Here is a 13,411-nt window from a genome sequence, read left to right as displayed (position 1 = left end):
CCACTGCATTATGCATATGAACAAATTCAAACAGCATTACAGCCAAAGAACAGTAAAATGAATATGAAAGTTCAGTATATGGTGATTTATTCCAAGAATTTGTGAGTGCAAATATGATTCTTACTATGTTCCAACAACTCTATTGGTCTTATCCTGCAGTTTGTCCCCATGGAATATTCTTGCCATGCCAAAATCTGAAACTTTTGGGTTCATCTCAGCATCTAGAAGAACATTGCTGGTTTTTAGATCCCTATGGATTATCCTAAGTCTTGAGTCCTGGTGGAGATACAGAATCCACGAGCAACCCCATTGATAATTTCAAACCGCTTTTTCCAATCCAACAAGGATCTTTTAGCGTGATCTGTATCAAGATATTTGGCTTTCGAGTAAATAAATGTTATAAAGTTCAGTAGGAAGCTTCAAGAATATTCTTCATCATTTTAGAAATGGCATGTACAAATGAATCTTTCCTCTAGACATACCAAAAAGAATGGAGTCCAAGCTTTTGTTTGGCAAGTGTTCCAGAACTAACATCCTTTCTTCTCCCTTTATACAACAGCCTAAAAGTTTCACAAGATTTCTGTGTTGAAGTCTGGCTATCAGAGCAACTTCATTTTTGAATTCTTCAATTCCTTGTCCTGAAGTTTTGGACAATCTTTTTACAGCAATCTTCTGATCATTTGCTAACTGACCCTGAAGTTATGGTTCAGCACTATTATAAAGCTTTGAGAAGAAGACCATTTTCTACTTCTCAGAAGAAATCATTCAATTATGAAATGTTAGGACTTCGATATTAGAACTTACCTTATAAACAGTGCCAAAACCACCTTGGCCAAGTTTATTGACAGGAGAGAAGTTGTCTGTGGCTACTATTATTGTGCTCAGATGGAAAAATTGCAGCTCTGGGTGTCTCCTAGTTTCCTCAAGTTCATCCGCCTCCACAAAGTCTTTGCAATCACGAAAAGAACATTAGTGTTCCTTTTCTCCTCAGTGTTCCATTTGCATTGACAAAATGACTAGAAAATGGAACTTTTAACAACCAATTCCATACTTCCATGAGCACATTGCTGTTTTATTTAGATGAAACAGTTAAACAATTCAACACAGATAAGTACTTCTCATACCTTTTATCGTCCTCTTTCTCTTCAGCCACCAGTACACAAACACAATGATTAGTACGAATGTGAGAAGCACAGCCACTATTGCAATAGCCAGCAAACCCCTCCTTTTGAGAAAACCTTTCGATTTTCTGGTATTATCAGCTACACATAAGAGTGGGACAAAGGATTAGAACCATGGAAAAGAGAACTCATATGGACACCAAAACCAGTCTAGTAAGTTTCACAGATTCTGAAAATTTATAACTGAAATTTTCCTTGGCAAGCCAAGTAGTACCTAATTCCATTTTGTCCACCCGAACATATAGATCTTGTCCTAGCTCTGAGCGGACTAAAATGTCCAGCAACTCACCGTACCATACCAAGCAATCATTGCGACCGTCCCATTCTGTGTGTATATATGCCGTGCAGGAACAATTGCGTAAGCACACCTGCTCACAATCATTGGCACTGATACTTGCTAACAATCGTGTTGCTTCCGATGTGTCTGGCGCTTTCACCCGTGCCACCTTCACAAACCCTTCCCCATTCCCACACTTTGACACCCCCATTCGCTTACTCACACACCCATCTGACCCATCTCTCCCATTCCAAGCATTTTGAGATTTTGGTTCATACCCTGGTAGGCACTCACACTCAAATCTATTAATATTGTCAGGGCTACATTTGCTGTTGGCACCACAGCGGCCATATTGGTCACACCGGTACTTCGGTGCAGCCCAGCGCTCCTCCCATTTATTAGTAGCCTCACTCCATAGCAGTTGTTGATTAACCCCGTCATCCGTCACCACCGATCTAATTACTGAGGTGTTATCAGACAAAAAGGTATAGTACATTTCTTCATTATCCGTCACAAAAATGGGCCTTGGCCCTGGATCCATTCTCCAATATTTGGTCGAACCCTTGTACAAAAAATATTCAGGCGTAGCAGTCTGATTGGAATTGAGCCTCAAGCTATAGTTCCCCGTTCCAGGGTCATTTTGGGACTTCCAAGATGTTAAGATCCATTCCATCCCAGTTTTCCAATTCAACCCAACTTTCATTCCGGAAAGTAGAGTATCTGTAGGGTAATCAAAACTCTGCCATATAAAGCTTTCACTTTTACTAATACTATCCGGGAAAAGCACTAAATTTCCTGTATCTAAAAGCTGAGCTACACAAGTGCTTGTGGTTTCGACCGATACATTTGTTGACCAAATAGAAACGTCGTCAATATTGTGAGCATAAAGAACCAATTTTCCGTACCTATTGATTGTGAGAACACCAGAGGTATCATTGATGGGGTTGTTTCTGTTTGCAACCCAAACCACTGCCTTTTCAGACTTATTTGCATACCAAATCCCAACATAGCGAGAGCTCGAGTTGCCGGGGCTGAAGAAGCCTAATTCAAAGTTGTTTTCTTTGGACACTATAAAGTCACCATCTTTCACAAGTTGGTTCAGTGCTATGGTGTCAATGGATGAGGAAAAGGGAAAGAGGAGGAGGAAGAACACAAGCAAAGCTTTGAGAAACATTTTTGTTTTTCTGGGAATTTGGGATTTTGCATGCTACTTTCTAATCATTGACAATGTTTGATGAAAATGGCTGCTACTTGTTTGTCACGAACACTACCCAGCAGCATGGGACTTTCGGTTTGGTCAGCGGTAGGAGAGGACAACGACATTCAATCACGCCTGATATCTATACCCGATTATATATAGGCGCCATTCTTGGCTCAACTCAAAGTCTTTGACGTTGGTAGTTACCGATTTTTCCAACCATCTATATAAAATGATTATTGAGTTTCTTTTTATTGATAGTCATGAGGTGATCATTGATTAAATTTGAAATTCACTGATAGATACTCTCTTTCGGGTTTTTTTATGGAAAGATTTTAGTGAGGCGGTTACTGATAGGTACCCTCTGTTTGCTATTATTAATTGATTGATTTTTTTCAAACTTCTTTTATAATGAAGTTGTTCTTGCTCGCATTAAAAAAAAAATTGAAACCCAAAACACTTGGAATGTTTCCGCAAAGTAGACATGGGCCAAATTTATGACTGTGTTGCCCGATACTTGACCTTCCCCAAACCCAAATTAGCGGAGCCCTGTTTGAGGACCTTGTTCATGTTTGTGTTGGTGTTGGTGTTACTCGGCCCAGATTCGTGTGTGCCTAAAGGCTGCTTGGGCCTCAAGCATCCACTTCACCCAAAAATTTACTATTTTTTCAATTACATTTCCTAATGTTTATATATAATATTGCATTAGTCTTTAGAACTATATAAGATTATTTTTATTGTAAAACTACAACCAACTAGTTCTTAGTCTAGTGGTATTTCACTTTCAAATGTTAGGAGATGCTCCGTTTCCAATTAATAAAAATAAAACGAAAAAAAGTTCTTATTATAGATGTGAGTCATGTGACAAATCACAAGTCACAACTATACTTACAATACAGAGCACACATGAAGCATGATAGTAGATGCTCTTAAACCCCTCAACACACAACTTCAACTTAGGCCCCCTCCCATGCCTAAAGTTCTTGGAACTTGGGCCTCCGTTTCACCAAAAACGTACTAAATAGTTTACATTGTTTGCTAATACAAGTATGTCACATAAACGAGAAAATTTGTCTTGTTTAAATTATGACCAATATATACTAGTGCCATTCCAAGAGTTTCTGTTTTGTCAAAAGACCATTCCAAGAGTCTAGCAAAGCGGTAAATTGATAAGGAAGCCAAATAGAATAGCACTTTGATAATTATGACAGCAAGAGCATGTATCATTATCGAGATTCAAGTTTAGTTATTGTCAAGTCGTTTATAGACGAATCTAATCCTTTTGGAATTGATGGATCAGCAGCATCATTGCCGGAACTTTTTCTGAAGACAAATGCAGGCTGCTTAGGAGATGGAGGAGATGCTTCACCACTCAACATGAAGACAACAGTTGACATGCTTGGTCGGTCCTTTGGATCTTCTTGCACACACAAGAGACCAACTTGAATGCATCTCATGACTTCATCAGGCACATATGACGCTACTGACGAATCCACAATTTCTAAGGCTCTATCTTCTCTCCACAGCTGCCAAACCTGTAGTTGTTGACAGTAACGTTTTGAAAAGGGATGCATAAGAATTAAGTGCAAAGAGTAGATTGTTAGCAAAACTTGTGTTACTTACATGTCCTATCAAGTTTAGCGATTCATCCTGCTGATAAGAACCGCTGTTTTTCTTGCCGCTTACAATCTCTAACAATATGATCCCAAAACTAAAGACATCTGATTTCGTTGAATATCTCCCGAACACTGCATACTCTGGAGACATATAGCCACTGCATTATGCATATGAACAAAATCAAACAGCATTACAGCCAAAGAACAGTAAAATGAATGTGAAAGTTCAGTATATGGTGATTTATTCCAAGAATTTGTGAGTGCAAATATGATTCTTACTATGTTCCAACAACTCTATTGGTCTTATCCTGCAGTTTGTCCCCATGGAATATTCTTGCCATGCCAAAATCTGAAACTTTTGGGTTCATCTCAGCATCTAGAAGAACATTGCTGGTTTTTAGATCCCTATGGATTATCCTAAGTCTTGAGTCCTGGTGAAGATAAAGAATCCCACGAGCAACCCCATTGATAATTTCAAACCGCTTTTTCCAATCCAACAAGGATCTTTTAGCGTGATCTGTATCAAGATATTTGGCTTTCGAGTAAATAAATGTTATAAAGTTCAGTAGGAAGCTTCAAGAATATTCTTCATCATTTTAGAAATGGCATGTACAAATGAATCTTTCCTCTAGACATACCAAAAAGAATGGAGTCCAAGCTTTTGTTTGGCAAGTGTTCCAGAACTAACATCCTTTCTTCTCCCTTTATACAACAGCCTAAAAGTTTCACAAGATTTCTGTGTTGAAGTCTAGCTATCAGAGCAACTTCATTTTTGAATTCTTCAATTCCTTGTCCTGAAGTTTTGGACAATCTTTTTACAGCAATCTTCTGATCATTTGCTAACTGACCCTGAAGTTATGGTTCAACACCATTATAAAGCTTTGAGAAGAAGAGTATTTTCTACTGCTCAGAAGAAATCATTCGATTATGAAATGTTAGGACTTTGAAATGGGACCTTACCTTATAAACAGTGCCAAAACCACCTTGGCCAAGTTTATTGACAGGAGAGAAGTTGTCTGTGGCTACTATTATTGTGCTCAGATGGAAAAATTGCAGCTCTGGGTGTCTCCTAGTTTCCTCAAGTTCATCCGCCTCCACAAAGTCTTCGCAATCACAAAAAGAAAATTAGTGTTCCTTTTCTCCTCAGTGTCCCATTTGCATTGACAAAATGACTAGAAAATGGAACTTTTAACAACCAATTCCGTACTTCCATACTTCCATGAGCACATTGCTGTTTTATTTAGATGAAACAGTTAAACAATTCAACACAGATAAGTACTTCTCATACCTTTTATCGTCCTCTTTCTCTTCAGCCACCAGTACACAAACACAATGATTAGTACGAATGTGAGAAGCACAGCCACTATTGCAATAGCCAGCAAACCCCTCCTTTTGAGAAAACCTTTCGATTTTCTGGTATTATCAGCTACACATAAGAGTGGGACAAAGGATTAGAACCATGGAAAAGAGAACTCATATGGACACCAAAACCAGTCTAGTAAGTTTCACAGATTCTGAAAATTTATAACTGAAATTTTCCTTGGCAAGCCAAGTAGTACCTAATTCCATTTTGTCCACCCGAACATATAGATCTTGTCCTAGCTCTGAGCGGACTAAAATGTCCAGCAACTCACCGTACCATACCAAGCAATCATTGCGACCGTCCCATTCTATGTGTATATATGCCGTGCAGGAACAATTGCGTAAGCACACCTGCTCACACTCATTGGCACTGATACTTGCTAACAATCGTGCTGCGTCCAATGTGTCTGGCTCTTTCACCCGTGCCACCTTCACAAACCCTTCCCCATTCCCACACTTTGACACCCCCATTCGCTTACTCACACACCCATCTGACCCATCTCTCCCATTCCAAGCATTTTGAGATTTTGGTTCATACCCTGGTAGGCACTCACACTCAAACCTATTAATATTGTCAGGGCTACATTTGCTGTTGGCACCACAGCGGCCATATGGGTCACACCGGTATTTTGGTGCAGCCCAGAGCTCCTCCCATTTATTAGTAGCCTCACTCCATAGCAGTTGTTGATAAACCCCATAATCCGTCACCACCGATATCATTACTGAGGTGTTATCAGACAAAAATGGGGAATAGTACATTTCTTCATTATCCGTCACAAAAAAGGGCCTTGGCCCTGGATCCATTCTCCAATATTTGGTCGAACCCTTGTACAAAAAATATTCAGGCGTAGCAGTCTGATTGGAATTGAGCCTCAAGCTATAGTTCCCCGTTCCAGGGTCATTTCGGGACTTCCAAGATGTTAAGATCCATTCCATCCCAGTTTTCCAATTCAACCCAACTTTCATTCCGGAAAGTAGAGTATCTGTAGGGTAATCAAAACTCTGCCATATAAAGCTTTCACTTTTACTAATACTATCCGGGAAAAGCACTAAATTTCCTGTGTCTAAAAGCTGAGCTACACAAGTGCTTGTGGTTTCGACCGACACATTTGTTGACCAAATAGAAACGTTGTCAATATTGTGAGCATAAAGAACCAATTTTCCGTACCTATTGATTGTGAGAACACCAGAGGTATCATTGATGGGGTTGTTTCTGTTTGCAACCCAAACCACTGCCTTTTCAGACTTATTTGCATACCAAATCCCAACATAGCGAGAGCTCGAGTTGCCGGGGCTGAAGAAGCCTAATTCAAAGTTGTTTTCTTTGGACACTATAAAGTCACCATCTTTCACAAGTTGGTTCAGTGCTATGGTGTCAATGGATGAGGAAAAGGGAAAGAGGAGGAGGAAGAACACAAGCAAAGCTTTGAGAAACATTTTTGTTTTTCTGGGAATTTGGGATTTTGCATGTACGATGAATCTGGTGGTGTTTCATTGATGTTTCTTTTTTGTATTGAAATGGCTGCTACTTGTCTGAATGGTCAGCTGTACAACAGGTTACAGGAACACATTTCTATAGCCGATTATTGGTAGTTGACTATTGGTATTGGTTAGTTACCGCCTTTCCAACCATCTATATAAAATGATTATTGACTGTCTATTTATTAATCGTAATGAGAAGTGATCATTGCTTAACTTGAAATTCACTGATAGATACTCTTTCTTTCGGGTTTTTTTATGCCAAGATTTTAGTGCGGCGGCTACTGCTAGGGACTTCTGACTTATTATAATGAAGTTGTTATTGCTTGCATAAAATTAAAAAATACAAAAAAATTGAAACCCAAAACACTTGGAATGTTCCCGCAAAGTAGACATGGGCCAAATTTAGGAATGTGTTGCCCGATACGACCTTACCCAAACCCAAATTGGCTGAGCCCTGTTTGAGGACCATGTTCATGTTGGTGCTGGTGTTGGTGATGGTGTGGGTGTTACTCGGCCCAGATTTGTGTGTGCTTAAAGGTTGCTTGGGCCTCAGGCTTCCACTTCGCCAAAAAATTGACTATTTTTTCAATTACATTTCCTAATATTGCAATAGTCTTTAGAACTATAAGATTATTTTTATAAAAAATTAATTAGCATCTAGATACATGGATTTTTATTGTATAAGAAGTGATACATGAGATTTTTATTGTAAAGCTCCTATTTGGTTCTTAGTCTAGTTGTACTTCACTTTTAAATGTTAGAAGATGCTCCAAATTCAAATGCTCCGTTTCCAATTAATAAAAATAAAACGGAAAAAGGTTCCTATTATAGATGTGAGTCATGTGACAAATCACAAGTCACAACCATACATACAGAGCACGTATAAAGTATATTAATGCCCTATTTTATCTATATATAAAGCAAAAAGTAAAGAATAATAAAACATTCAAAATATCAGAAAATGTCATTGGTCAAAGCAAACATTAAGAATTGAAATTATTAATTAAATGAGGATAATATGATAAATTCACACTTTTTCATATTAAAAAATTTAAAATTAAAGAAAAATCAGATAATTAATCATATTTTTATGGAACACAACTACCCATTATCTTTTTTAATTCTAAAATAAATTTAAATTTTAAAAAAATTATAAATATAAATAAAATAAATAACCTATGACAAGCGCGGAAGCGCATGAGGAGATGTTAGTTATTAGAAAGGTTCATATTAGTATACATCAAAATGCACATCAACTCACTCTAAACCTTGACTGTTCCTAAAACTGTTCCGCGCGTGAGGAGAGGTTAGTTATTAGAAAGGTTCATACTAGTATACATCAAAATGCACATCAACTCACTCTAAACCTTGACTTTCCCAGAAACTGGAATCCATTTGGAAAAAGTTTCTTTTAGTTAACAGCTGCCCACAGACAACACGACACAACACAGCACTTGTCTCCAGACACGAACTCTGGGGGTTGACTATCCTTTGATTCAGCCACCATTTAAGCAAATTATAGCCACAAACCACACAGCAAATGAGCCCTGGCTGCTGCTATCTTCTTGTAAACTGATGATAAAATTTAATTAAATTTAATTTGAATGGTAGAGTCATCTGCTCCACATAGTTCATTTTTGGAACCTGGAAGGAAGTGTGAAAGGGAGAACACACCCTCTGACTTTGCATCTAGACTTTGTTGTCCTCATCTTATTTTATAAGACGCACGCCCACCATGACTGAGATAATACATATTAATGAGCGAGTGGTTGAAACATCTATTGCTTTTTGGAAAATTCCAAAGTGGATTTAAGGCTGTAAAAACGTTAGCCCTCATGTGTGAGTGATGGGGCCCATGGCAACCGTTGGTGTGTCAATTTCCTCAAAATTTTGGCTTTCTTGAATTGAAATGGTCAATCCTCGTGTTGTGTTCAATAGTTGAATATAATAGTTTAATAAATTGAATTATTTTGGCATTTATTGAATTGAACTGCAATTTTACTTGTAATGATACAGTTTAATAGCTTTAGTTTATTGGCATGTGGGTCTCATAGTTAACTTATTGCAATTCAATTGAGAGTTCTCACTCCATTGCAAGTGAGATTTTACTGTTTTAGTTCAATTTCATGTAATAAAATTGCATTGATCATAATCATTTCAGATGCTCTAATAATATAAGTTAAAACATATGTTTTTGACTTGGCGACGCTATATCCCACCCACCAACTGTTCAAAGTCCAAAGGCGTTGCATTCAAAATGGATTGTCTGTATTAAAGTTTTCTTCCATGAAGTCCTTTGTGGTGGGCCAAATTTCTCTTCTTAAATAAAGTACGAAAAATGAAACAAAATAATAATAATAACAAGATAACTTGCTCAACATTACATTAGCTAGCAATCAGTGCTTTGTCAACCTTGTTCTGCAATTGTTCTGCAATAATGCAATTTGTAAAAGGTCTTCTAATAGCATTAGTGCTTCAGCTCCTTCTTCTGCAGCTCTGCTTTTCTTTGGACACCATCAGTTTTGATCAATCTATCAGAGATGGTGATTTCCTGGTGTCTAAGAATGAGACCTTTGTGCTTGGTTTCTTCAGTCCTGGCACATCTAGCAACCGCTATGTCGGAATTTGGTACAACTTCTCAGAGGACAAGGTTTTGTGGGTAGCTAACAGAGACAACCCTCTCAATGATACCTCTGGAGTTCTCTCAATCAACACTGATGGAAATCTCATACTAGCTCATGGTAATAGCAGTCAAGGCCTTCCTCTGTGGTCAACAAATGTTTCCGTCCCATCATCAGGTAACAACAATATTGTAGCACAGCTCCTGGATTCAGGAAATTTTGTTTTGGTTCAACAAGACAACCAGAATGTTTTATGGCAAAGCTCTGATCATCCTACACATGCTCTTCTCTCAAGTATGAAACTTGGATTGGACAAAAAAAGCGGTATCAACCGGTTCCTCACATCTTGGAACTCGAACAATGATCCTGGAACTGGGAATTGTTCATTACGAATGGACACAAATGGCTCACCACAGTTGATCTTGTACAAGAATCAAGCTAAGTGGTGGAGGTCAGGTCAATGGAATGGGATTCAATGGGGTGGCATACCGGCTGAGAGCGGCAACAATGTGTTTAAGATCAATTTTGTGAACAACCAAGATGAAATTGCTGTTCAATGGTCTGTTCTTGACCCTTCAATTTACTCAGTGATAACCATAGATGGGACAGGATCACTCAACCAGCTTTCATGGCAGGGGCAGCAGCACCAGTGGGTTACCCTTTGGTCAGCACCATTGGATGCTTGTGACAGCTATGGCAAGTGTGGTCAATTTGGTGATTGCAATCCTTACACTAACAGTGGGTTCAACTGCACATGCTACCCTGGTTATGAACCCAACTCGCCACAGGATTGGGATTTGAGAGATGGGACGGGTGGGTGCAAGAGGCCTCAGGGGTCACCATCCATGTGTAGGAATGGTGAAGGGTTTGTGAAGATGGAAAATGTTAAGGTTCCAGATACTTCCACAATAAAATTGAACAGGAGTTTGAGTTTGGAAGCATGTGGGGAAGAGTGCTTGAGAAACTGCTCTTGCTTGGCTTATGCCAGTGCAGATGTGAGGAATGGAGGGAGTGGATGCATGGCATGGTTTGGAGATTTAATGGATACTAAGCAGTTCACAGAAGGGGGGCAAGATTTGTACATTCGTGCTGATGCGCTTGTGTTAGGTACCTGAGTTTTCAACTTAAGTGTTAGGGGGGCAAGCTTTTCATTTTTGCTCTCTGAATTTTCATGGAAGTTGGAATTTTAGTTTCTTGGTTATTGTTAAATCTAATATATCACTCATGGCATTAATGAAAAGCTTTTTCTTTTTGTTCTTCTTTTTCAGCTCAGTATACAAAGAAGTCAGGAGGAGGGTTCTCTGCCAAAGATAGGAGACTGGCTATTATATTAGGAGTGTCTATTGCTGTTACATCATTGCTTATCGTCGCTGCTTTATGTTGGTTTAGGAAAAGGAGCAGGAAGGGTATGCAAAAACTTCCCATTTATTCATCTTGTAAATTCATAAGGATCTTAGATATCTAGAATTCTGTTTGGTTGCTAATAAAGTAACAAAAAGCAAATTTTGGATAGTTAAAATTTGAAATCATTATTCCTGAAATCGTAATGGAATTGAAACAGGGAGAGGAGGACAACCCGAATTGCTGAATGATGCCATTGCTGGTTCAAGAAGCCATGAAGTTCTACTGAAGAAAAATGAGGTTGATGAACACAGAGGAAAAACGGATTTACCTTTCTTTGATCTAAGCACCATAGTTGCAGCCACGGACAACTTCTCTTCTGCTAACTTGCTTGGACATGGTGGCTTTGGCATGGTGTATAAGGTATTTTCTTTAGAACATTTTGAGTATCTCAGTACCTTATGACTCGTAAAAAATGTGAAATATGCATGTGTTATCAGTTTACTTTGCTGCAAATGTATCAACACATTAATGCAAACATTACATTGATCTGAAGTTGTGATTATAATTTTTGAATCTGTTTTACTATTTTAGGGATGCCTAGCTGATGGACAGGAAATAGCTGTCAAAAGATTATCAAGAAATTCAGGACAAGGCGTCGAAGAATTCAAGAATGAAGTAATGCTTATAGCAAAACTCCAGCATAGAAATCTTGTGAGGCTTTTGGGTTGCTGCATAGATAAAGAAGAGAGGATGCTAATCTACGAGTACATGCCAAACCGCAGCCTGGACTTGTGCATTTTTGGTATGTCATCTCTACACCCATCTAACTCTAAAATTATGCAATCCTAAACTTGTATCTGATACAAGATTTTATGTACTGGTTTAGATAAAAGCAGAAGGTCATTGTTGGATTGGAGAAAGCGGTTTCAAATTATCATCGGAATTGCTCGGGGCATCCTATATCTTCATCAAGATTCAAGACTAAAAATTATCCATAGGGATTTGAAAGCAAGCAATGTTTTACTGGATGCCTCAATGAACCCAAAAATATCAGATTTCGGCATGGCAAGAATGTTCAGAGATGACCAGATTGAAGCAAACACAAACAGAGTTGTTGGCACATAGTAAAACTCTCACTCTCTGCTCTCAATCCGAAACATGCACAACCGATTTACAAAATGAAACTCCGATGGTATCCATATCTTTTTAGGTACTGATATTGTGTCATTGCAGTGGTTACATGTCACCAGAGTATGCTATGGATGGGCTATATTCCACAAAATCTGATGTCTTTAGCTTTGGAGTCTTAGCACTAGAGATCATTAGTGGCAGGAAGAACAATTTCCATTTTGAAAATTCCTCTCTGAATTTGGTTGGACAAGTAAGTAAACAGATATCCTTTCTTTCTTTTTTTCAGATGGTGAATTTACTTTTTGAATAGTTAACCTAAAGATTATGCTTAAAATGTTTTCAGATCTGGGACTTGTGGATTGAAGGAAAAGCCTTGGACACGGTTGATCCGTTGTTGAGTAGGTCATATTCTACTCATGAAGTTATGAGATGCATTCAAATTGGGCTCTTGTGTGTGCAAGAATATGCAACAGATAGGCCAACCATGTTAGATGTTGTATTTATGCTGGGGAATGAAACTAGTCTTCCACCTCCTAAAAAGGCAGCATTTAGTTTTAAAAATAGTGGCCAGGATTCTTCAACATCTAGAGGAGCTTCTTCTGTAAATGATGTAACAGTCACAGTTATTGAAGCTCGTTAAATTTGTAGACTTTTCTATTACTTTTAAACTTTTGTATTCAAATCGAGAATTCTTTGTACATGAAAGATATGAGGGAGGCTCATTGTATTTCCAGAAAACACTACACTCCAAATTGACCATGCATCACCAAAGATTTATTAAAACCAACCATGCTCACCATGAAAAGTTTTCCAGAAATGGCAGATTAATATATATGTATATAAATCAGTAATTTCTATGAAAATAGATTTAAAATCACCTAAATGTTTCAAAGTTAGGTCGTTTGGTTGAGTCATGCATGATTCCATGAAGAAATGTACAAAGTTGATTTTTATATAAAAGTCTTGGCTGTGATATTTTGTAGCATCCCAGTTCCCCCGTTTTCCCCCTGCCTTAGTATAAAAAATATAATAAGTGTCATTGCAGTCAAATCTATATACATTTAAAAACATAAGCTAAAGCAGCAGCGGAACTTAGCTTCAATATATCTTCAGGTGTACAATATTGAGCTAGAAAAGTAAACAAATGTCCCAACTCATATAACACAAACATTAAAGAAAGAGCGTAAAGCTGCCATAGT

The 13,411-nt window shown here is 38.1% G+C and overlaps 2 protein-coding genes and 1 pseudogene across 4 annotated transcripts; 1 reads left to right on the top strand and 2 right to left on the bottom strand.

Annotated features, from left to right (window-relative positions):
• Positions 1 to 123: 123 nt before the first annotated feature.
• On the bottom strand, positions 124 to 2,785 carry LOC107880745 (G-type lectin S-receptor-like serine/threonine-protein kinase RKS1; annotated as a pseudogene). The gene is made up of 5 exons (XR_016125304.1): positions 1,396 to 2,785; positions 1,125 to 1,262; positions 805 to 947; positions 483 to 693; positions 124 to 361 (listed from the first exon to the last, which is right to left on the bottom strand). The product of XR_016125304.1 is annotated as a G-type lectin S-receptor-like serine/threonine-protein kinase RKS1 (transcript).
• Positions 2,786 to 3,479: 694 nt separating this feature from the next.
• LOC103324696 (G-type lectin S-receptor-like serine/threonine-protein kinase RKS1) lies at positions 3,480 to 7,211 on the bottom strand. Of its 2 annotated transcripts, XM_016792952.2 has the most exons (7): positions 5,832 to 7,205; positions 5,561 to 5,698; positions 5,233 to 5,375; positions 4,911 to 5,121; positions 4,552 to 4,789; positions 4,280 to 4,430; positions 3,480 to 4,191 (listed from the first exon to the last, which is right to left on the bottom strand). In XM_016792952.2, exons 1-7 carry the CDS (start codon positions 7,069 to 7,071, stop codon positions 3,883 to 3,885), a joined length of 2,430 nt encoding a protein of 809 aa, XP_016648438.2. In that variant the 5' UTR covers positions 7,072 to 7,205; the 3' UTR covers positions 3,480 to 3,882. The 2 variants fall into 2 exon arrangements, with proteins under 2 accessions (XP_016648438.2, XP_016648439.2); XM_016792953.2 differs by lacking the exon at positions 3,480 to 4,191 and having other exon boundaries at positions 4,275 to 4,413; positions 5,832 to 7,211.
• Positions 7,212 to 9,476: 2,265 nt separating this feature from the next.
• LOC103324695 (G-type lectin S-receptor-like serine/threonine-protein kinase At1g11410) lies at positions 9,477 to 12,950 on the top strand. The gene is made up of 7 exons (XM_016792951.2): positions 9,477 to 10,844; positions 11,006 to 11,143; positions 11,299 to 11,501; positions 11,673 to 11,883; positions 11,968 to 12,205; positions 12,315 to 12,462; positions 12,556 to 12,950. The coding sequence occupies exons 1-7, from the start codon at positions 9,554 to 9,556 to the stop codon at positions 12,850 to 12,852; spliced, it is 2,526 nt and encodes an 841-aa protein (XP_016648437.2). The 5' UTR covers positions 9,477 to 9,553; the 3' UTR covers positions 12,853 to 12,950.
• The last annotated feature ends 461 nt before the right edge of the window (positions 12,951 to 13,411 follow it).

The sequence above is a fragment of the Prunus mume genome, linkage group LG3 (assembly GCF_029339155.1).
Source record: "Prunus mume cultivar Tortuosa linkage group LG3, ASM2933915v1, whole genome shotgun sequence".
NCBI classification, from domain to species: domain Eukaryota; kingdom Viridiplantae; phylum Streptophyta; class Magnoliopsida; order Rosales; family Rosaceae; genus Prunus; species Prunus mume.
The sequence above is the reverse complement of the archived record's forward strand: the minus strand, read 5'-3'. Positions and strand labels throughout refer to the sequence as shown.